General features: G+C 48.4%; 1 protein-coding gene and 1 long non-coding RNA gene across 3 annotated transcripts in view; both read left to right on the top strand.

Annotated features, from left to right (window-relative positions):
- heatr6 (HEAT repeat containing 6) overlaps positions 1–3,978 on the top strand; it is a 64,015-nt gene extending 60,037 nt beyond the window's left edge. For both annotated transcript variants that reach the window (XM_038814411.1, XM_038814410.1), the window contains exon 20: positions 1,049–3,978. In XM_038814411.1, coding sequence (XP_038670339.1) covers positions 1,049–1,614 — 566 coding nt within the window. In that variant the 3' untranslated portion in view covers positions 1,615–3,978. The remainder of the gene's footprint in view (positions 1–1,048) is intronic.
- A 26-nt stretch (positions 3,979–4,004) lies between these two features.
- LOC119974990 overlaps positions 4,005–21,624 on the top strand; it is a 93,349-nt gene continuing 75,729 nt past the window's right edge. The window contains exon 1 of the long non-coding RNA XR_005462629.1: positions 4,005–4,571. This is a non-coding gene — a long non-coding RNA (uncharacterized LOC119974990). The remainder of the gene's footprint in view (positions 4,572–21,624) is intronic.

The following is a 21,624-nucleotide window of genomic DNA, read 5'->3' as shown; positions in this document are numbered from 1 at the left end:
GAGCACCCAGAGGAAACCCACGCGCACACGGGGAAAATGTGCAAACTCCACACAGACAGCGACCCAAGCCAGGAATCAAACCTGGAAACCTGGCGCAGTGAAGCCACAGTGCTAACCACTGTGCTGCCCGTCGTGTGTGATGGATTTTGGTAGCTTTCATAGAATCCCTGCAGTGCAGCAGGAGGCCATTCGGCCCAAAGCGTCTGCACAGGCCCTCTGAAAAAGAACCCTACGCAGGCCCACTCCCCCGTCCTATCCCCATAACCCCACCTAACCTGCACATCTTTGGACTGTGGGAGGAAACTGGTGCACCCGGAGGAAACCCACGCTGGCACCGGGGGAACGTGCAAACTCCACACTGGCAGTCACCCAGGGCTTGGAATTGAACCCGGCGTCCCTGGCGCTGTGAGACCTCACTGTGCTTTCTGAAAGATTTGGCATTTGCTATAGAAATAAAATGTGTTCTCTTTCCCTGATCGGAGTTGGCAAGCATGAGCTGCGCCACCTAGTGGTGCACCCATTTGAAGTGACATTTCGAAATGACAGCACCTATTGCCACTTGCAAGGAATGCTGGTCAGTGGACCCCCATAAAGTTTCCAGCTGAGGGACTGTGGCTCCACAGGATTACGCTTTCTTTGCACTCCAGTTAAATCAGGCATTAGAATGCTCAGCCAGTGTCTACAGGAAATTAAAAGCAGCTTGTTAAAATAGAGGATTTGTAGTTTTCAGAATCTCCTATACTCACATATATTTTCCTTCCTTTCAAGTACTGTATTTGTGTCAGTGACTGCCCACAGATACATGATTGAGCCAGCACCTATGGGGAATAGTGACTGAAGAGCCACATGCTATCACTGTGTTGCAGTAATTTAGGACTTTGCTGAAAGCGTGCCTTGGTATTATTATTTTTAATTTTAAAGTCCTGCAGTTTTTAGAGCCCAGAATCTGGATTGCCCAAAGGTATCTTTTACCAAAGGGTCCCTAGTGAAATAAGGATGTGTCATGTTGCCGTTGCTCCATTTGTTTCATAGTGATGGTTCTTTGCAGACGCAGCTCCCTGGGCAGCACAGGCATTCAGCGCCTTGACCTCCGTGGTGAAAACCTGCAAGAACTTCAAAGTGCGCATCAAATCGGCCACAGCGCTTTCGATCCCAAACAGCCGTGAGCGCTACGGGGACAGGAAACAGTTCAGCGAGATTTGGTGCGCGCTGGTGCTAGCCTTGGAAAAGAGCGAGGAGACCGAGGACTTCCTGGAGTTCAAGTACTGTGCCAGTCTGAGGACTCAGATCTGCCAGACACTGTTGCACCTCCTCCGTCTCATCACTGCAGAAGACCACTCCTGCGTCAGCAAAACTATCTCGGAGAAAGGCGACTTGATCCGAACCTTTGTCCAGCGCTTTCTGACATCGGGGGTGGAGGCTGATGAAACGGCAACTCGGACGGACCCCCAGGATAGGGTCAGGATGTTGCAAAGGGCTTTTCAGCACGTCCACGACCTTCAGGAGGTGCCTGCGGAGGAGAAAGAGCTGGTTGTCAAATATCTGGATGGTATCTTGAAACATTGCACAGAATCCACAGAACCACAGAGTGTTCTGAAAGATACACGGGAGTGAAGAGTTGTGTTTGAAGGAGCAGACCCATTTCTCCATGTCTTATGCTGATGTACATTTCAATAGCTCTGTCTGTTTTGCTTATTGCTGATTATTTTAAGATGGTGGGTTGCCCTGGGAACTGAATGTTTCCATGCTTTAGACCGTTCCATTCCACCTCTGAGACTTTGGGATCACATTCAGTGCAGGCAGGCAGGTTGAAAGTCCCATCTGCCACAGGCACCAAAGCTCCTACAGTCTTTGCCGCTTCTAAACTGGCTCCCGTGGGCATGCGTCCTGATCAAGTGAGAACTGCCCCAAATTCCCCGCTAATATAATTGAGGCTGGTGTGAGAATAAGAAAAGTGTCACACTGGTGCAGGAGTTCTTCTGGAGTTATAACCAGAGTACAGGGAGTGCCACTTTGTGTCTAAGCTGACGTGGGAGTGATTGCCTGACGGTGACATAGGGTGCCTGAGATAGAAAGGGCAATGGTTCGTCAACACTAACATCCTCCATTTGACAAATGATTTTTTGTTAAAAGTGTGGGTGGAATATTGAATAAACTGAAATGCCACAGATGCACCGCAGTATATTCGGAGCAAGTGGGTGGCAGTGCTGTGGAGTGGAATATTTTCACTATGTATCTAATGACTGTACTGATTGCTCTCGGGCGGTAGGTCAGTGAAGCATTTCTATTTGCAATTTTTTGTTTTTGAAAAACCTTGTAGCAGCAACACAGAACTTCCACTGCCCCGTCCTTCAACAACGTAATCTTATTGCCAGGGAAAGCTGGAGTCATTGCCTTTCTCAGAGGTTGATCGATCGGACCCACGGGGAGTTGGAATAAGACCATTCCACAAAAGGAACTGAGCGTGAATCGCTCTTGAATTCCAGGCACATGCAGAGAGTCCGTTTGCCCTGGAGTTCCACTTTTGCTCCAGAGCTGTTATTCCGAAGCACATTTTCAGCTCTGCTCAATTTCCCAACATCAGTCGGTTAAAGTCACAAATGCTGTGCATTTAAGTAGGATTCAGTGAGGCATCTGATCTCCCAAAGACTTGATTTTACATTCTGCGAAGGGATTTGCATTTTCTCACAGGAACCCCACAGCCACAGTAAGGTTTCACTGTTTAATTCTGCACGTGTGAACGATTGCCGATCCCAATTTCCTATTCGCCAACCAGCATTCGAGTTGCAACGGTGGGAGTGTTAGCACGTGCTGGGCCGCCGACCGTTCCTTTCAATGGTTGCTCAATCCCAACCGTTGACTCCTAGCAGCCACTCAAAGCATTTGTGGGGTTTACAGCTGCTGAGAAGCAGGAAGATTTTTCACAGGTGTACCGTTGCTGGACTTGTAAGAGACAAAATGGATAAATCCTTTCGCCCACCTGCACAAAATCTACAAGCCTCTCATTTGACACGGCAGCCCAGAGGAACAAATGCATTTTTTTTTGAATTGATAGAATATGGTTTTCCTTATGAAGTTTAGGTAAAATTTCCCTCTTTCCTGCCTCAAAGCTGCTTGCCACAACACAGAGTTTGAGACAATGTTACTTCGGAAAAAGCCTACGTCTTTTTAAAAATAAATTTAGAGTACCCAATTATTATTGTTTTCCAATTAAGGGGCAATTTAGCGTGGCCAATCCACCTACCCTGCACATCTTTGGGTTGTGGGAGTGGGACCCGCACAGAAACGGGGAGAATGTGCAAACTCCACATAGACAGTGACCCGGGGCCGGGATCAAACCCTGGTCCTCTGCGCCGTAGGCAGCAGTGCTAACCGCTCTGCCACTGTCGCCCAGTCTACATGTCGGCCATTCGTTCACCCAATGTTTAAAAAAAATTGTTTGGTTGGGGAAGCTGCACGGGTGCTAGGTTATGGTCACATCATATTTAATGTTCTATATTAAGCAATAACAATTATTTTGGGATGGCGAAAATGTCAAGAGTTCGCCGTCATTACTCCACTGAAGTGACGGCAACTTTGGGAGTCTGCACAGAATAATATAGAAATCCAAACATTTCCATCAGTGATTCTATACTTAAGAGGGTGTGCTGCAGTGTCCCCCAGAGTGCAATCCCTCAGCAATCAGTTAATTGATGAGAGCTTCCACCCTTACTTATGCTTTTAGTCTCACTCTAAAAAATGCTTGAGAAAGTTGCACCTTGTTGAATGCGGTGTAACTGAATTTTTGACTGACTGCTAAACACCCTCTCTGGCCCTAAAGGCTAATTTTATGTTTGTGGAATGCCAAATGTCTCTGCTGTGATAAATTACACATTTTTAAAATAATTTTTAAAGTTTATGATATTTTAGTTTCTGTCTTAATCCATTCATAATTTTGTTTTGCTGAAAATTTAAATTAAAAGTGAAGGATGAGCAGTGTTTTTAATGTCCTGTTTACCTGTTGGTGAGAATACATCGATGAGAAAGGGGATGTCTGCACTGCAGCGATAACTAGAGCTATTTCTTCATGGTCAGCAGCGAGTGCACTTACCGTCCATCACCAGCATTACTGGCTGATTGGATGGAGCACGAGGACTGCAAAATTCAGCTGCTTAAGTATTCATGTGTGCTTCATGTGTGATGTTTCTCCAAAATGGTGTCCGTGACTCGCATGTGCGCGCAATTCCAGTGCAAGCCATACTGGCGCCATTTTGGTCAGGGTATTTGTGTGCACGAGGAATGCCTGCCAGGTAGATCCAGAGTGGGTAGATTGTGATGTCAGTCAGCTGGTAACACTGATTTGGAACACTGATTTGGAACGCAACACTCCAACTAACTGTCGCTGAACAGCACACAGCTGAACATTGGTTCAGCAACAGGAAGGACGTCCTGCAACGCTAATATATTGAGGCACAATATGTATCGCCCAATCCGGGTATTAACATGGCTCGTTCACGTTGGGACTCTGTGATGCACCACAACAGATGGGGCCATGGTGTTGGAGTCGAGGCATAAGGTGTCCAACTCTAAAGGTACTAGTTACTGGGAATCCGTCCTGCATTGTTACTGGTCCAAGGACCTACCCAAAGGATTGTGTTGCCATCTCATTTATAAAGAATGTAGGCCATGCACCCACCACCAAGAATTAAACCAAATAGGTGTTTGCAAACTATACACAAAGCTATCCCAGCTAACAGTCAACTGAAACGACACACCAGCCCTCTGGGTTCAGGTGTTGATAGATGTCCCCTCCACGCTGGTTTTGTACCATACCAGCCAACAAGTTAGGCCAACAAGAGGCGAGGCCGTATTGGATTTGGTACTGGGTAGTGAACCAGGACAGGTGTTAGATTTGGAGGTAGGTGAGCATTTTGGTGATAGTGACCACAATTCGATTACGTTTACTTTAGCGATGGAAAGGGATAGGTATAAACCGCAGGGCAAGAGTTATTGCTGGGGGAAAGGCCATTATGATGCGATGAGGCAAGTCTTAGGATGCATCGCCTGGAGAGGAAAACTGCAGGGGATGGACACAATGGAAATGTGGAGCATGTTCAAGGAACAGCTACTGCGTGTCCTTGATAAGTATGTACCTGTTAGGCAGGTAGGAAGTGGTCGAGTGAGGGAACCATGGGTTACTAAAGCAGTTGAATCACTTGTCAAGAGGAAGAAGGAGGCTTATGTGAAGATGAGACGTGATGGTTCAGTTGGGTCGCTTGAGAGTTACAAGTTAGCTAGGAAGGCTCTAAAGAGAGAGCTAAGAAGAGCCAAGCGAGGACATGAGAAGTCTTTGGCAGGTAGGATCAAGGATAACCCTAAAGCTTTCTATAGGTATGTCAGGAATAAAAGAATGACTAAGGTAAGAGTAGGGCCAGTCAAGGACAGTAGTGGGAAGTTGTGCGTAGAGTCCGAGGAGATAGGAGAGGTGCTAAATGAGTATTTTTCGTCAGTATTCACACAGGAAAAAGACAAAGTTGTCGAGGAGAATACTGAGATACAGGCTACTAGACTAGAAGGGCTTGGGGTTCATAAGGAGGAGGTGTTAGCGATTCTGGAAAGAGTGAAAATAGATAAGTCCCCTGGGCCGGATGGGATTTATCCTAGGATTCTCTGGGAAGCTAGGGAGGAGATTGCTGAGCCTTTGGCTTTGATCTTTAAGTCATCTTTGTCTACAGGAATAGTGCCAGAGGACTGGAGGATAGCAAATGTTCCCTTGTACAAGAAGGGGAGTAGAGATAACCCCGGTAACTATAGACCAGTGAGCCTTACTTCTGTTGTGGGAAAAGTCTTGGAAAGGTTTATAAGAGATAGGATGTATAATCATCTGGAAAGGAATAATTTGATTAGAGATAGTCAACATGGTTTTGTGAAGGGTAGGTCGTGCCTCACAAACCTCATTGAGTTCTTCGAGAAGGTGACCAAACAGGTGGAGGAGGGTAAAGCATTTGATGTGGTGTATATGGATTTCAGTAAAGCGTTTGATAAGGTTCCCCATGGTAGGCTATTGCAGAAAATACAGAGGCATGGGATTCAGGGTGATTTACCAGTTTGGATCAGAAATTGGCTAGCTGATAGAAGACAAAGAGTGGTGGTTGATGGGAAATGCTCTGACTGGTGTCCCGTTACTAGTGGTGTGCCACAAGGATCTGTTTTGGGGCCGTTGCTGTTTGTCATTTTTATAAATGACCTGGAGGAGGGTGTAGAAGGATGGGTGAGTAAATTTGCAGATGACACTAAAGTCGGTGGAGTTGTGGACAGTGCAGAAGGATGTTACAAGTTACAGAGGGACATAGATAAGCTGCAGAGCTGGGCTGACAGGTGGCAAATGGAGTTTAATGCAGAAAAGTATGAGGTGATTCATTTTGGAAGGAATAACAGAAAGGCAGAGTACTGGGCTAATGGTAAGATTCTTGGTAGTGTGGACAAGCAGAGAGATCCATAGATCCGTCCATAGATCCCTGAAAGTTGCCACCCAGGTTGAGAGGGTTGTTAAGAAGGTGTGTTAGCTTTTATTGGTAGAGGAATTGAGTTTCGGAGCCATGAGGTCATGTTGCAGTTGTACAAAACTCTGGTGCGGCCGCATTTGGAGTATTGTGTGCAGCTCTGGTAGCCACATTATAGGAAGGATGTGGAAGCATTGGAAAGGGTACAGAGGAGATTTACAAGAATTTTGCCTGGTATGGAGGGAAGATCATATGAGGAAAGGCTGAAGGATTTGAGGCTGTTTTCGTTAGAGAGAAGAAGGTTAAGAGGGGACTTAATTGAGGCATACAAGATGATCAGAGGATTAGATAGGGTGGACATCGAGAGCCTTTTTCCTCGGATGGTGATGTCCAGCACGAGGGGACACAGCTTTAAATTGAGGGGAGATAGATATAGGACAAATGTCAGAGGTAGGTTCTTTACTCAGAGAGTAGTAAGGGAGTGGAATGCCCTGCCTGCAACAGTAGTGGACTCACCAGCACTAAGGGCATTCAAATGGTCATTGGATAGGCATATGGACGATAAGGGAATAGTGCAGAGGGACTTTAGAAGGGTTTCACAGGACGGTGCAACATCGTGGGCCGAAGGGCCTGTACTGCGCTGTAATGCTCTATGTTCTATACCGGTTATTAATGCACGTCTGGTTTCTGCTTCAGGTAACTTCTCCCAGGCAATCCTTTGGACAGTTTGATAAAGTTCAAGTGACCAAAGATATTTATAGTCTGGAGACAAGCTGGGTGAAGGACTTGTACATCCTTATTCCCAGGAAATGCATGAGACTGTGGTTACCTTCCGTCTACTTCCCTCGCATACCCATTATGAATGCAAAGAACTTGTACCGATGTGGCAGTAATTTTGTCTTTCCTTTGGTATTTTTATTGTTACTCTGCGCAAGCATTCTCTAGTGATTTGTTGTTGCCCTCTTATCGGATAGTCACATCCACGACAGCGACTGCTCACCACAAGGACTGGTTTCCATCGTGGCCAGACCTTTCTTGAGATTGATTGGCTCAAGGTAGGATCTCTAGCCAAATTTGGAGATGGAGTTTGCACTTTCTCCCCGTGTCTGCATGGGTTTCCTCCAGGTGATCTGGTTTCCTCCCACAGTCCAAAAAGGTGCAGATTAGGTGGATTAGACATGCTAAATTGCCCCTTAGTTTCCAAATATGTGCAGGTTAGGCGGGGTTGCAGGGAGTAAGTTTAGATAGGGTGCATTTTCAGAGGATCAGTGCAGACTCAATGGGCTCAATAGCCTCCTTCTGCACAAGGAGTTCTATGAATTGCTGCAGTTGGTCCAGGATCCTGTGACTTAATTCAGGCGTTTTTGACGAATGGTTACACCATGTAGATGTGCATCAGGGGTTTGAAAGGGGCCTTGCATCTTCTGCATGACTTGGGGTGTTTGGGTGTCCCGTGACATTGTGGATCTGGTAGGGTAAAGGTTACAACATGAAAGTAGACTGATTAGCCTTGACTGTTTGATGTGGCAATGGGTTTTCAGCCAGATGTTTGACATGTAATCTTTAGCGTGGAATTCGTTGCCCATTCTTTGACATTGGAGCTTGGTCCACTGAATGAATTCAACCTCCCTCCATGCTGCGTATTTACTAGTTTTGGTTTTGTGGGCTGATTAATGCCTGACCATTGTATATCCAAGAATTCACTGGAGGCGTCCATTTCTTGCATTGCTTTGTCACCGTATTTCTCTTTCGGGACAGTTTCAATTTCCCTCAGGACTTCGAGGTCTTTTTAATGGCTCAATTGCCACTCTGTTGTTCTTGCCGCTGAATTTGAATGATGCTTGGATTACAACGTCTGCTGGTAGCTCCAGTGCTTCCAATTTTCGTACAATTGCTGATGAAGTCTGAACTGGCACTTTAGGAAGGCCTAGGGCGGCACGGTAGCACAGTGGTTAGCACTATTGCTTCACAGCCTCGGGGTCCCAGGTTCGATTCCCGGCTTGTGTCACTATCTGTGCGGAATCTGTACGTTCTCCATGATCCTTATGTTCTGCCTGCGTGACCGGTTCTCCAGGTCTTCAACCTTTTCCCGGAGTCGCCTCTGCTGGTCCTGCATCAGCCCACATCTCCATTGCCATGGAGGCAAACTGCTCCTCGTGTTCCCCCGCCACCTCCTCCATCTTCTGGATTGCCTGACCCTCGGCCGCCAGCTTCGGTCCATGCGGTCAACCATCTCCTTGATCGAATCCACCGCCCGGGCCAGGTCCTCCAGGCTCTCCTTGCGTTGCTGGGTGAACTTCTCGTTCAGGAAGCTCAGCAGCAGTGCCGCTCCCTACCCCTCCGCCATCTCCACGTGCGTCGCAGACGCCGCACCAGCTCCAACCGACTGATTCCCTCTTTTTCAACCGCTTCTGGCCCTCCGCTCCATACACGAGAGGGCCAATCTCTTCCACTCACTCTCCCATACACCTGTTAACCGGGGAAAAGGTCTGAAAAAAACAGCCACGAGGGGGAGCCACCACATGTGCGACCACTCACTCCATGGCCGCCACACGTCTTTTTCACAAAAAAATAAATTTAGAGTACCCAATAATTTTTTTTCCATTTTAAGGGGCAATTTAAAGTGGCCAATCCGCCTAACCTGCACATCTTTGGGTTGTGGGGTGAGACCCACGCAGACGACGGGGAGAATGTGCAAACTCCACATGGACAGTGACCCGTTGCCGGGATCGAACCCGGCTCCTCGGTGCCGTGATGCAGCAGTGCTAATCACTGTGCCACCATGCCCCCTTGTGGCATATATTGTCACTGGACTAGTAATCCAGAGTCCCAGTTAATGCTCTGGAGGCTGTGGGTTTAAATCCCACCCTGGCAGATGGTAAATTTGAATGCAATTTTTAAAAAAAACTGATGACTGTGAAAGCGTTCTCGATTGTTGTAGGAGACCCATCTAGTTCACCTAATGCCCCTTTAGGGGGGGGGAATTCTGCCATCCGTACTTGGTCTGGCCATTGTATGACTCCAGATCCAAAGCAATGTGGTTGACTCTAAACCGTCCTCTGAAATGACCCAAGCAAGCCACTGAGTTCAAGGGCAATTAGGGATGGGCATTAAATGCTGGTCCAGCCAGCGACGCCCGCATCCCATGAATGAAAAAGGCCCTCGGGGAGGAAAATCTGCTGCCTCCACCCAGTCTGACCAACATGTGACTCCAGACCCGCAACAATGGTTGACACTTAAATGGCCTCACGAGCCATTTTGTTTTGGGTGGATCACTGTCGCCAGGTCCAGGGCAATTGGAGATGGACAATAAATGCCGGTGATGTTCACATCCCCAGAATGAGTGAATAAAAATGAGCAAGTTCCACTCGTGTCCTGTGACCAGGGGAAGGAAATCGGTTTTTCTTCTGCCCTCCCTATCCCAGGAAGACTGTGACATATTATACAGTAGTGCCTGATTGTTGTCCTTGCTGAGATCATTCACTCCGCACAGGCTGGAGACAGGAAATGGGACTGAGGTGAGTTTCCCAGAAGGGAACAGCCCATGATTTACCATCCATTGCTGATGAGGAGAAAACGAAAGTTGGACGCTCACTGCTCCAGCTAGAATTTTCAGATCTCGGAGTCACCCCTTTTATTTATTTACCACTTGGAAAAATACTGCAGCTGCTTCCTTACTTCTTTGTTTTGAGCCAGTGTCCAAGGACGCACTGGAAAAATCATAGAAGCCCTACGGTGCAGAAGGAGGCCATCTGGCCCATCGAGTCTGCACTGACCCTCCAAAAAAGCACTCTACCTAGGTCTAATCCCCCGTACTATCACCGTAACTCCACCTAATCTTTGGACACTTGAGGGCAATCCACCTAACCTGCACATTTTTGGACTGTGGGTGGAAACCGGAGCACCCGGAGGAAACCCACAAAGGGGGGATGCCCAAACTCCACTCAGGCGGTCATCCAAGGTTGGAATCGAACCCAGGTCCCTGGCGATGTGAGGCAGCGTTGCTGATCACTACCACAGCGCCTCCCTGTAAAACGTAGAGAGTCTGTTTATGATCTGACAGTGTGGCGAGAGTTAAGGAGTTAAAGTTGCTTTTCCTTTTAACGCCACTTGGTGGACCATCAGACCACCTCTATCACAATGATATTTTCGTCCTAGATCTCGGGCATGGGAACAGAAGGAGGCTGTTTAGCCATTGAGCCAATTTCAGAATTCAGTCAGATTGTAGCTCCACATGTCTGCCTTTGTCCCATATTCCTTTATGCCTTCGGTTAATAAAAACCTATCAATCTCAGATTTAAAATTAACAATTGGTTCAGCAGCAACTCCTTTGCAGAAGTGAGTTCCAAACTCTTACTTGGCTTTACATATAGAGGAGAAACCAAACTATTCAAAGTCTTAAAAAGTGCCATTTCTTCTTTGCAGAGGTAAACCATTAAAAGGTTAACTTTTTGAATGCTTTCCCGTCTCACAGAACAGTACAGCGCAGAACAGGCCCTTCGGCCCTCGATGTTGTGCCGAGCAATGATCACCCCACTCAAACCCACGTATCCACCCCATACCCGTAACCCAACAACCCCCCCTTAACCTTACATTTTAGGATACTACGGGCAATTTAGCATAGCCAATCCACCTAACCCGCACATCTTTGGACTGTGGGAGGAAATCGGAGCACCCGGAGGAAACCCACGCACACACGGGGAGGACGTGCAGAATCCGCACAGACAGTGACCCAGCCGGGAATCGAACCTGGGACCCTGGAGCTGTGAAGCATTTATGCTAACCACCGTGCTGTCTCCTGAAGGCTTGCGTTGTGCACACTGCAGTATGTTTCAACCGCTGCCAGTACAGAAACATTCCGCAAGTTTTCTCCCCCATTTCACCCCACTGACCATTAATTCATACCTCTGAACTGGTGGAGTGATGGGTGGCACAGTGGTTAGCACTGCTGACTCACAGCTCCAGGGACCTGGGTTCAATTCCGGCCTCGGTTGACTGTGTGGAGTTTGCACGTTCTCCCCGTGCCTGCGTGGGTTTTCCCCGGGTGCTCCGGTTTCCTCCCATGATGAGCAGGTTAGGTGGATTGGCCATGATAAATTGCCCCTTAATGTCCAAAGGGTTAGCTGGAGTTATTGGGTTACAGGGGATATGGTGGCGGCGTAGCTTAAGTAGAGTGCTCTTTCCAAGGGCTGGTGCAGACTCGATGAGTCGAATGACCTCCTTCTGCACTGTCGATTCTATGATCATCTTCAGTTAGCCTGGGCAAGGGATGAAGAAATAAAATATGAATTCCTGGTTCCTAGACTTGTTCACCGTGCATTGAGTTTACAGGGCGCGTTGGACAGACAGAAGATGAAACTTGATTAAGATACCCCATGGTGGATACACCAGCAGATCCGTCACCAGCCAAACATTTGTTGGTTTTCAGTTTAATGATCGATCAATTGAATCCAATCCACAGTTCTGTTACTTGTCTAAGAATTTCATTGGCGCAATATTTGATGCTGATTTGCTCTATTTTCTTCTCGCTTTTTTGGGGTGTTTGGTTCCTAGTTTTCTTCCCCCTCTCTGTAAACCATTGAGCCTTGCTGTAGCATGTCCAGCCCCCTCCCCAATACCTCAGTAAGGTGACCCACCCTTCATGGCAGATACTCAAAATGGTGACAGGCTACCAAACAGTATAAGACATCGCACGAGAGCCTAATCTACCCTTTGCTGATGCTCACAAGTGTAATCTTCAGCACCAGTGACTGACTAGTCATCAGGAATAGGAATCCCTCTTTGATTGCCTTCCCTCATTACTTGAGAGATCCTGTAGCGCTGCAGCTGCCACCTGGCTGCACACTCGAAACTGGATGGCTTGACACTACACATGGTGATGTCGTTGCCCTGAGCCCCTTGAGAAAGAGCGAGAGAAGAGAGGAGCTAAAACTAACCCAAAAGCTAATACCTTTCGATTGCTCGATGTTTCGATGAAAGGAAGGCAAAATATTTTGTTTGTCCTTGTGCTCGGGGATATTTTAGTCCTTGGTATAAACCAAAAGAGAGCAATAATGTTGAGGTTTTGGTTATTGCCGCTAGCTCCACAACCTGCTTTGAGGTTGAAGTGTCCCATGCAGTAAACCTATCTCTGAAGAATGCTGTGCTGGTAGAAATACACTTATGAACGTGGCGTTAAGTCGAGAGGCTTGATTCAGAATTTACTCCTCAGCAAATGTGGCCATTTCAAATGTGATTTCCATGTTTTAAATTTAGCTCACTGGGCTAAATCGCTGGCTTTTAAAGCAGACCATGGCAGGCCAGCAGCACGGTTCAATTCCCGTACCAGCCTCCCCGGACAGGCGCCGGAATGTGGCGACTAGGGGCTTTTCACAGTAACTTCATTAAAGCCTACTCGTGACAATAAGCGATTTTCATTTCATTTCAATAGGGTACCCGATTTCTTTTTCCAATTAAAGGGCAATTTAGCGTGGCCAATCCACCTACTCTGCACCTCTTTGGGGGTGACAACCACGCAAACACTGGGAGAATGTGCAAACTCCACACACGGACAGTGACCCGGGGCCGGGATCGAACCCGGGTCCTCAGTGCCATGAGGCAGCAGTGCTAACCACTGTGCCACCCTCCAAATGTGATTTCCTAATTGGTTAAAGATCCACTCAACTCTAAAGAAAAAAGTTGTCTTGAGTCTGGGGCTGATGAATATTGTTGCGGCTGTGTTGAGGAAGTCTGATTCTGCATTTAGCGGGACATTATCTGCCAATGCGGTACGATGCTTTGTTATGTACCTACTCACTGGCAGCAAACTCCTTTAGCGCTGTTGGACTCGTTAGTTACAAATGATAAATCTGTTGCTCAGTCCTGGGAGCTGCTGACTCGGGCGTGAGGGTCATGCCTTGACTGTTGCAGCCTAGTTTGGATGACATTTGTTCTTTCTCTTTTTAATTCTGTCCCTCTTCAGATCTCTATAAAGGGCTGAAGGAAATAAAATAAGAATTGGCATCAGATCAAATTGCTCCTATCTCAAAGTATCGGTACGGATTTTAGCCATTGTTCTCAGCCCTTTCACTGAAGCTTCTCCGCTCTGCTTTCTGAAGCTTTCTTTAAAATTGTAAAGCACGTATTTGTGGAGGGCGTTAGAAATGAGAGTGGGGGGCTGATGCACAATCAATGGACACGAAACGTAGGTGAAGTCCGGAACGAAAGGCTTTAATTAGCAAGAAGTGAGCCCGGCAGCAGACATACAGGAAATGGCCTGGCTGCAGGGGAACACGGGTTCTTATACCCGGCCTCGTAGGCGGAGCTACCTTCCGCTTAGCCAATAGGAATATGGCGAGCACGATACTTGGGCCAATGGGCAGCGAGCCCTCTGCACCAATGCAGCTCACTCTCCCAGGTACCGTAATACCCCCTAGTCATACTACCACATGGGCATTGGATTTTCTACTGGGGGCAGTAACAGAGATCGTTGGTTGTGACATTTCATGCCACCGGTGGGCGCGCCAGTTCCCCAGCTTCATCCAGCCCTCTGGCTATTAGCTGGCCAATTTGGAGAAAATACTTTCCAAACAGTGTAGGTTTCTAACCTCACTTTGAACCTGACTCTCAGGTCGTGAAGCCTATGGGCAAAATTCCGCCCTGGCCTTTGGCTACCTTTGGAACCAAGGTGTGAATTTGAGGCAGATTCATGGAAAATTTTCCTCTGTGTGTTGGTTCTAAGGGTCTCCATTGCCTCCTGGATTTTGCGGGATTAAGAAATAATATGACAGTTGGGGACTGTTCTTCTGAGTTTGAAACACAGAAGTTATGTTGCAAGTGTTAAGGCGCAGCACTGTAGCATAGTGGTTAGCACAATTGCTTCATAGGTCCCAGGTTCGATTCCTGGCTTGGGCCACTGTCTGTGTGGAGTCTGAACGTTCTCCCCGTGTGCAGGGCCGGCTCAAGGTACCGGCAACGCGGGCAGTCGCCCGGGGCGCCATGTGCTAGGGGGCGCCATCAAGGAGTGCGGGTCCCGCGCATGCGCAGTTGGGCCGGTGCCAACCAGCGCATGCGCGGTGGCCGCCCTCCCTCAGGCTCCCCGCACAAACATGGCGGATGGATCCAGGCTCGCCGGTGGTCACTCCGCCCCCCCCCCTGCCCCCCCCCTCGGGCCCCCTCCCCCCCCCCCCCCTCCGCCCCCCCCCCCCCCCCCCCGCCTCCGGCCCCCCTCTGCCTCCGGCCCACCTCCGGCCCCCCCTCCTCCGCCCCCTCCTCCGCCGCCCCCCTCCCCCCTCCTCCGCCGCCCCCCCGCCTCTGCCCCCCTCCTCCGCCCCCCCTCCTCCTCTGCCCCCCCTCCTCCTCCGCCCCTCCTCCGCTCCTCCGCCCCCCCCTCCTCCGCCCCTCCTCCTCCGCCCCCCCACTGCCCCCCCCCCCCCCCCCCCCCCGAAGGGTGCCGAAGTTCAGCTTGCCCGGGGCGCCAGCAACCCTAGGGCCGACGCTGCCCGTGTGTGCGTGAGTTTTCTCCGGGTGCTCCGGTTTCCTCCCACAGTCCAAAGATGTGCAGGTTAGGTGGATTGGCCATGATAAATTGCCCTTAGTGTCCAAAATGGTTAGGTGGGGTTACCGGGATAAAGGGGATAGGGTGGAGGCATGGAGGTTAAGTAGGGTGCTCTTTCCAAGGGCCAGTGCAGACTCGATGTGCTAAATGGCCTCCTTCGGCACTGTAAATTCTATAAGAAGGAGGCCGTTCGCCCCATTGTGTCTGCACTGGCTCAGCAAATGAGCATCATGACTTAGTGCCATTCTCCTGCCTCTTCCCCATAACCCCGCACATTGTTTCTATTCAAGTAATCACCTAATGCCCTCTTGAATGCCTCGATTGAACCTGCTTCCACCATATTTCCAGGCAGTGTGTTCCAGACCCAACCCAAAAAAAGCTTTTTCTCACATCACATTTACTTCTTTTTCAAATCACTTTGAATCTGTGCCCTCTTGTTCTAGATCCATTTATGAGGGGGAAGAGTTTCTCCCTGTTTACGCTGTAGGCAGTGAAATGGAGCATAACTCTGCATTTGAGTGTGCGCGGGACTGCTTCACGTTAGAACCTGGTGCTCAAAATGGAGGGTGTTCCATTCTCCAGTATGAACATTGATCAGCTCGTCAACACACTAAATAAAACATCAAAGTTTAGCTTCCTTTTCATCCCTCTGGATTTGATAATCTAGGTAATCTTGTTAACTAGTGACTCTTGGGCAGTATGGTGTCGCAGTGGTTAGCGCTGCTGCCTCACGGCGGCCAGGTCCCTGCTTCGATCCCGGCCCTGGGTCACTGACCGTGTGGAGTATGCACATTCTCCCCGTGTTTGCGTGGGTTTCACCCCCACAACCCAAAGATTAGGGCAGCACAGTAGCACAAGTGGATAACACTGTGGCTTCACAGCGCCAGGGTCCCAGGTTCGATTCCCCGCTGGGTCGCTGTCTGTGCGGAGTCTCCACGTTCTCCCCATGTCTATGGGTTTCCTCCGGGTGCTCCGGTTTCCTCACACAATCCAAATACGTGCAGGTTAGGTGGATTGGCCATGTTAAATTGCCTCAGTGACGAAAAAGGTTAGGAGGGGTTATTGGGTTACAGGGATAGGGTGGAAGTGAGGGTTTAAGTGGGTTGGTGCAGACTTGATGGGCCAAATGGCCTCCTTCAGCACTGTATGTTCTATGTTTTTTTTTTCTAATAAATTTAGAGTACCCAATTCACTTTTTCCAATGAAGGGGCAAGTTAGCGTGGCCAATCCACCCAGCCTGCACATCTTTTGCGTTGAAGGGTCGAAACCCATGCAAGCACGGGGAGAATGTGCAAACTCCACACGGACAATGACCCAGAGCTGGGATCGAACCTAGGACCTCGGCGCTGTGAGGCTGCGGGGTTAACCCACTGCACCACTGTGCTGCCCTTTGTGTGTACAGGCAGCACGGTAGCATTGTGGATAGCACATTCACTTCACGGCTCCAGGGTCCCGGTTCGATTCCGGCTTGGGTCACTGTCTGTGCGGAGTCTGCACATCCTCCCTGTGTGTGCGTGGGTTTCCTCCGGGTGCTCCGGTTTCCTCCCACAGTCCAAAGATGTGCAGGTTAGGTGGATTGGCCGTGATAAATTGCCCTTAGTGTCCAAAATTGTCCTTAGTATTGGGTGGGGTTACTGGGTTATGGGGATAGGGTGGAGGTGTTGACCTTGGGTAGGGTGCTCTTTCCAAGAGCCGGTGCAGACTCGATGGGCCGAATGGCCTCCTTCTGCACTGTAAATTCTATGAAATGTTCTGTGTTCGATGTGCAGTCTAGGTGGATTGGCCACGCTAAATTGCCCCTTAATTGGAAAAAAATGAATTGGGCACTCTAAATGAAAAAAAAAACCTAGTGACTCTCACTGGACATTGCTCGTGAGCAGGTTAGCATGAAATCAGGCTCCACAGGGAAACACCCGGCCTCGCATATGAAGAACGCCACTTGGGGTTGGTTGCTGGTGGTGAGGAATCAATGCCACGAGAAGAGGGGGAAGAAAAGCCAGGACACTTCTTTAAAAAAAAACTAGGGAAGAAATCAATTGAAACGAGATTAGTTGATTGGCAATGAGGGTCCTAGTAGAAATGCCTTTAATTGACCTTAGGAACGTATCTTATCTAATCAGTGAGACAAAGTAGAGTGAAGGCAATAAATTGTGCTCATTTTTGCTTATTTTACCAGCTTTGAAATTGTCCTTGTGTGAGCTTTTATTTGTGGTTGCACAATGTTTCTCAATAAGGTTAATGGAAAACTGAAATGATATGATGTTGTGAAGGCTGTGTATTGTTCTGCAGCAGTGTGGCTGCGCAGTGCCCCACCATGTATCATGTACGGCATCAAAGACACCAAATACCGGCAGCACATTTATTAACAAAGTGAAATATAAAATGGGAACACACTAGCTCAGATCTCAGATTAAGGCAAAAAAGCTTGCGTTTAATTATCACCCAATCCTTCTTGGGCCATCAAGTCTGCACCAACCCACTTAAACCCTCACTTCCACTTTACATGGATCACTTGGGTTTATAGTCACAGTTGCTGTGATGATGAATACACAGTAAGATCCCACAATCATCACTGACTTGAATGGCAAATTGAACTACAATTTTGTCTGTACTGGCTCAGAGACCAGGAACTATTGTACATCTTCTTTAAATAATCTTTAAATTTTTAATATTCACTTGAACAGGCAGATAAGGCCTTCATTTAGGCTTGGATTTTAGCTAGATTGTGGAGACTCTGGGGACCTTTAAAAATGGCTGATTGGACCTGCATTTGGAATTCCTGCCCCATTTCTGATGGATCACATTTTCGCAGGGGGAGATGGAGGGAGGAATAGGCATGAGTTGTGACTCACACAGTGTGAAAGCTATGAATTTTTACAGGTGGTGTAAATGCTCATAGGGCAGATGAGCTCTGTAGGACCGTAAAATTGTCAAGTTATTTAAATAGCCTGTTCCTTAAAAATTGACAAAAAACAGACTGCCTGTTTCTGAGTTGAAAAAAAAAATCAGTGCTTGCAATTTCAAAAGCTCTTTGTTGATATAAACCCGAGTGCTTTCATTATAGTATTATTACTGCTTGACTGCTTTCCATAAGCTATCATCACAGTGGAGGGCTAGAAGTTACTGTATGATTGACAGCTCCAAGAGGCTATTAAAGGATTGTCTATAATGTGAGATCATGAATACAGATGTGTGGTATAATAAGGGATTACATATTTGAAGGGATTTAAATGCATTGAATGGGCTTCCATGGATTAGTGTTTTCTTTTCTATAGCGAAGTCTGAAATAGATACTGGGGGGGGGGTAATCTCACCATGGCTCCTGAGGTCATGGGTGAGTTGGCATGGAGAGTGTATTGCAAAGGGTGGTGAGTGTGATGCAGGGATTGACATGAGTGGGAACTAAGTTGGTTGGGGGCAATAAGGGGCCCAAGGGATGGGTGGAAAGCGTAGGTTGGCATAAGTTGGCTATATGAGCCCGGGGGCTTGGGCGGTGGGTTGCAGGGATGTGAAGGGTGAGGCCCAGAGGGCCTAAAATTGAACAAAACAATTGGTTGTATAATATAAAGAAGCGGATCATCTGCGTACAAGGACATCATCTGCTCCATCCTTCCCGCTTACTGGAAGATCTCAGCACAATGACAAGCGGTTATATTGATAAAGCAAATAGGGGCGGAAATTCAGCGGAGGGTAGCCCGAATTCAATGCATTTGATTTTTAAAAAATACATTTTTATTCATACCAGAGCCCACATAAACAAACACACAATCATTCAACAAACAGAATACAATCGCCGCAGTTTGACAGTTTTTCCCCGTTTGCTCCCCTTAACACCCCCTTCCCCCACCGGCTGGAAACAAGTCCGCAAACAGGGACAAGAAAAACCTCCATCTCGACCTTCTACGCGATCACCTACCCCTACCACCACCTTCAGCGCCTCCCAAAATGTGGAGTGCAAGATCTCCCCATTCTAATTGAATTCTATTTAATTCTTAATTACCAAAGTCACCTTTCCACAAAATCTTTCATCCGCCAGTTACGCCAAATCCAGCGTCCATGAGGACCACTGTGCCTGGCCTACGCTGAACCTCACATCCATAAACTGCGGCATGTGGTCCGAAACCATGATCACTCTGTAATTTAACCCCACTATCCCCGGGAGAATCGATAAATCTATACAGGAATATACCCCGATGCATGGGGCAAGGAGGAAAACTCCCACCCAGCTGCCTAAACCTTCAAGGATCCAGCGCCCCCCCCACCCCCCAATCTGGTCCATAAACACCCCAGTTCCTTTGCCATTCCTGACCTAACTAGTGATCTTGGGCTCAATCGGTCCAAACCGAGGATTCAACACGCATTTAGAATTGCCCCAACATTAATTCATGCGAGTCCAGATCCAGGATGTCTGCCACCATTCGCTTAACAAACTCCCCATCATCCCAATTAGCACCTAAACATTCACAAGCACTACCGATGCCCCCTGCAAAACCCCGCTGACCATCACAAACCGACCCCGCACCTCCCTCACCATCACAAATGTCACCCTTTTACTAAATAGAATAGCAACCCCTTTCGACTTGGAATCGACTTCGAATCCCAAATGGAACGTCGGACCGACCCACCCACCCCTTTCTCAACCTCACCTGGTCCATAACCTGCAAGTGTGTGTCCTGAAGAAACACTACCACTGCATTCAAACTTTGCAAATGCGCAAACGCCTTAGATTGCTTCACTGGCCCGCAAATTCCAACTCACTATCCTCTTTTCTTAAATATATATTTAAGAAAATATATATACGAGTACCCAATTACGTTTTTTCCAATTAAGGGGCAGGTTAGCGTGGCCAATCCACCTAACTTGCACATCTTTGGGTTGTGGGGATGAAACTCGCGCAGGCACTGGGAGAATGCGCAAATCCCACATGGACAGTGACCCGGGGCTGCGACCTACTGGTGGTTCATACCAGCGGAATATTCCGGTTCCATGCTGGCGACGAGGAGTGCAGTCACCGGGAAATCCCGGGTGACAATGGCGGGGTCGGTAAATCCCCCTGGTGGGCCGCCACTGGCACCGAAAATCACAGGCCGCTTGGTCGGTAAATCCTGCCCAACATCAAGTATATTCCCCCAATCATCCCTCCTCCAACCTATGCTCCTGGTATATTTGGATCCACTGGCCCTCCCAAGTACAGTCTCTCGTTGTCCTTGCCCACCTCAAGATCTGTTCCTTCACCTGGAATCGAGGCATTCTCACTATCACCTCCCTCAGTGGTTCCCCCACTCTCGGCCTTGATGATCGATGTGTCTAGTTCACCTCCGGGGGCTTCTCACAGACCCCCTCATCTACCAGCTTCGCCAACATCTTCGAGATGTAGGACGTGGCACTTGTTCCCTCCACCCCCTCCGACAGGCCTACACTGCGTAGATTCTGTCGCCTGGGCCAATTCTCCTGGTGGTCCACCTTTGTTTTCAGCTCCTTGCAGACCGCTCCCAACATTGTCACCTCTGCCTCCAACCCCACAAGTCAATCACTGAGGTCCTTGACCGCCCTTTCCACTTATTGGATCGTCGCACCTTGTGACTCCAGGCTCTTCCCCCATCTGCTCCATGGTCCCGTGAAGAGGGGCTGCCGCTCCCTCAATCGCCATTGACCAATCTTCTTGCATCTCTAGCTGATGCTGCCGAAACTTTCCCTGAATCAACCCCATCAATTTCTCCACTGGAGTGGGGTGGATGATGATGGCAACGCCCCTGCCTCTGCCATGTCTTCTGTAACTGCGCCACGCAGAACCATTGCCTTATTCGGCTACTGTCGGTCATTGTTACCCGTCAACATTCCACCTTGGAGGAGAATTCAATTCCCACCACTTGTTCCATAAATTTACGATCAAAGAACCCATTAATTGGGCAGAAAGGGCCAAAACCTTCAAGGAGGCGCCAACCTGTGTGCGACTGATTAGCACCAGGTCGCCACTGGAAGTTCCAGGTTCAACGCAGTAGTGTGAACACTAGCAGAGTGAGCCCTTTGAAGTAAGCACTTTTGCCCAAATCCAAATCTCCCAAGAATCTCAAAGAGAAATCCTCACTCTATCCTATCAAACGCCTTTCTGCGTCCAGTTTGGTTACTGAAGAGAGAGAGAACACAACATTCAATAGCCGACGTATGTTGCCCAACAATTGCTGACCCTTGATGAAGCCTGTCTAGTCTTTTGAGATGATGTGGAGATGCCGGCGTTGGGCTGGAGTGAGCACAGTAAGAAGTCTTACAACACCAGGTTAAAGTCCAACAGGTTTGTTTCAAACACGAGCTTTCGGAGCGCTGCTCCTTCCTCAGGGGAAGGACAGAGGAAGGAACAGTGCTCCGAAAGCTCGTGTTTGAAACACACCTGTTGGACTTTAACCTGGTGTTGTAAGACTTCTTACTATAGTCTTTTGAGATCACCTCTGGGAGGCAGGACTCCAACCAGCACTTTTGCGAGTAACGTAGCGTCCACGTTCAAAATTGAAATAGGTCAATATGACCCACATTCCGGAGGGTCCTTGTCCTACTTAAGCACCAGGGAAATAGAGGACTAAGGTAAGGGCAATGAACCCCGGGCTAGGG

The sequence above is a fragment of the Scyliorhinus canicula genome, chromosome 12 (genome assembly GCF_902713615.1).
Source record: "Scyliorhinus canicula chromosome 12, sScyCan1.1, whole genome shotgun sequence".
Taxonomy (NCBI): domain Eukaryota; kingdom Metazoa; phylum Chordata; class Chondrichthyes; order Carcharhiniformes; family Scyliorhinidae; genus Scyliorhinus; species Scyliorhinus canicula.
This window is presented reverse-complemented; position numbering and strand designations above follow the sequence as displayed.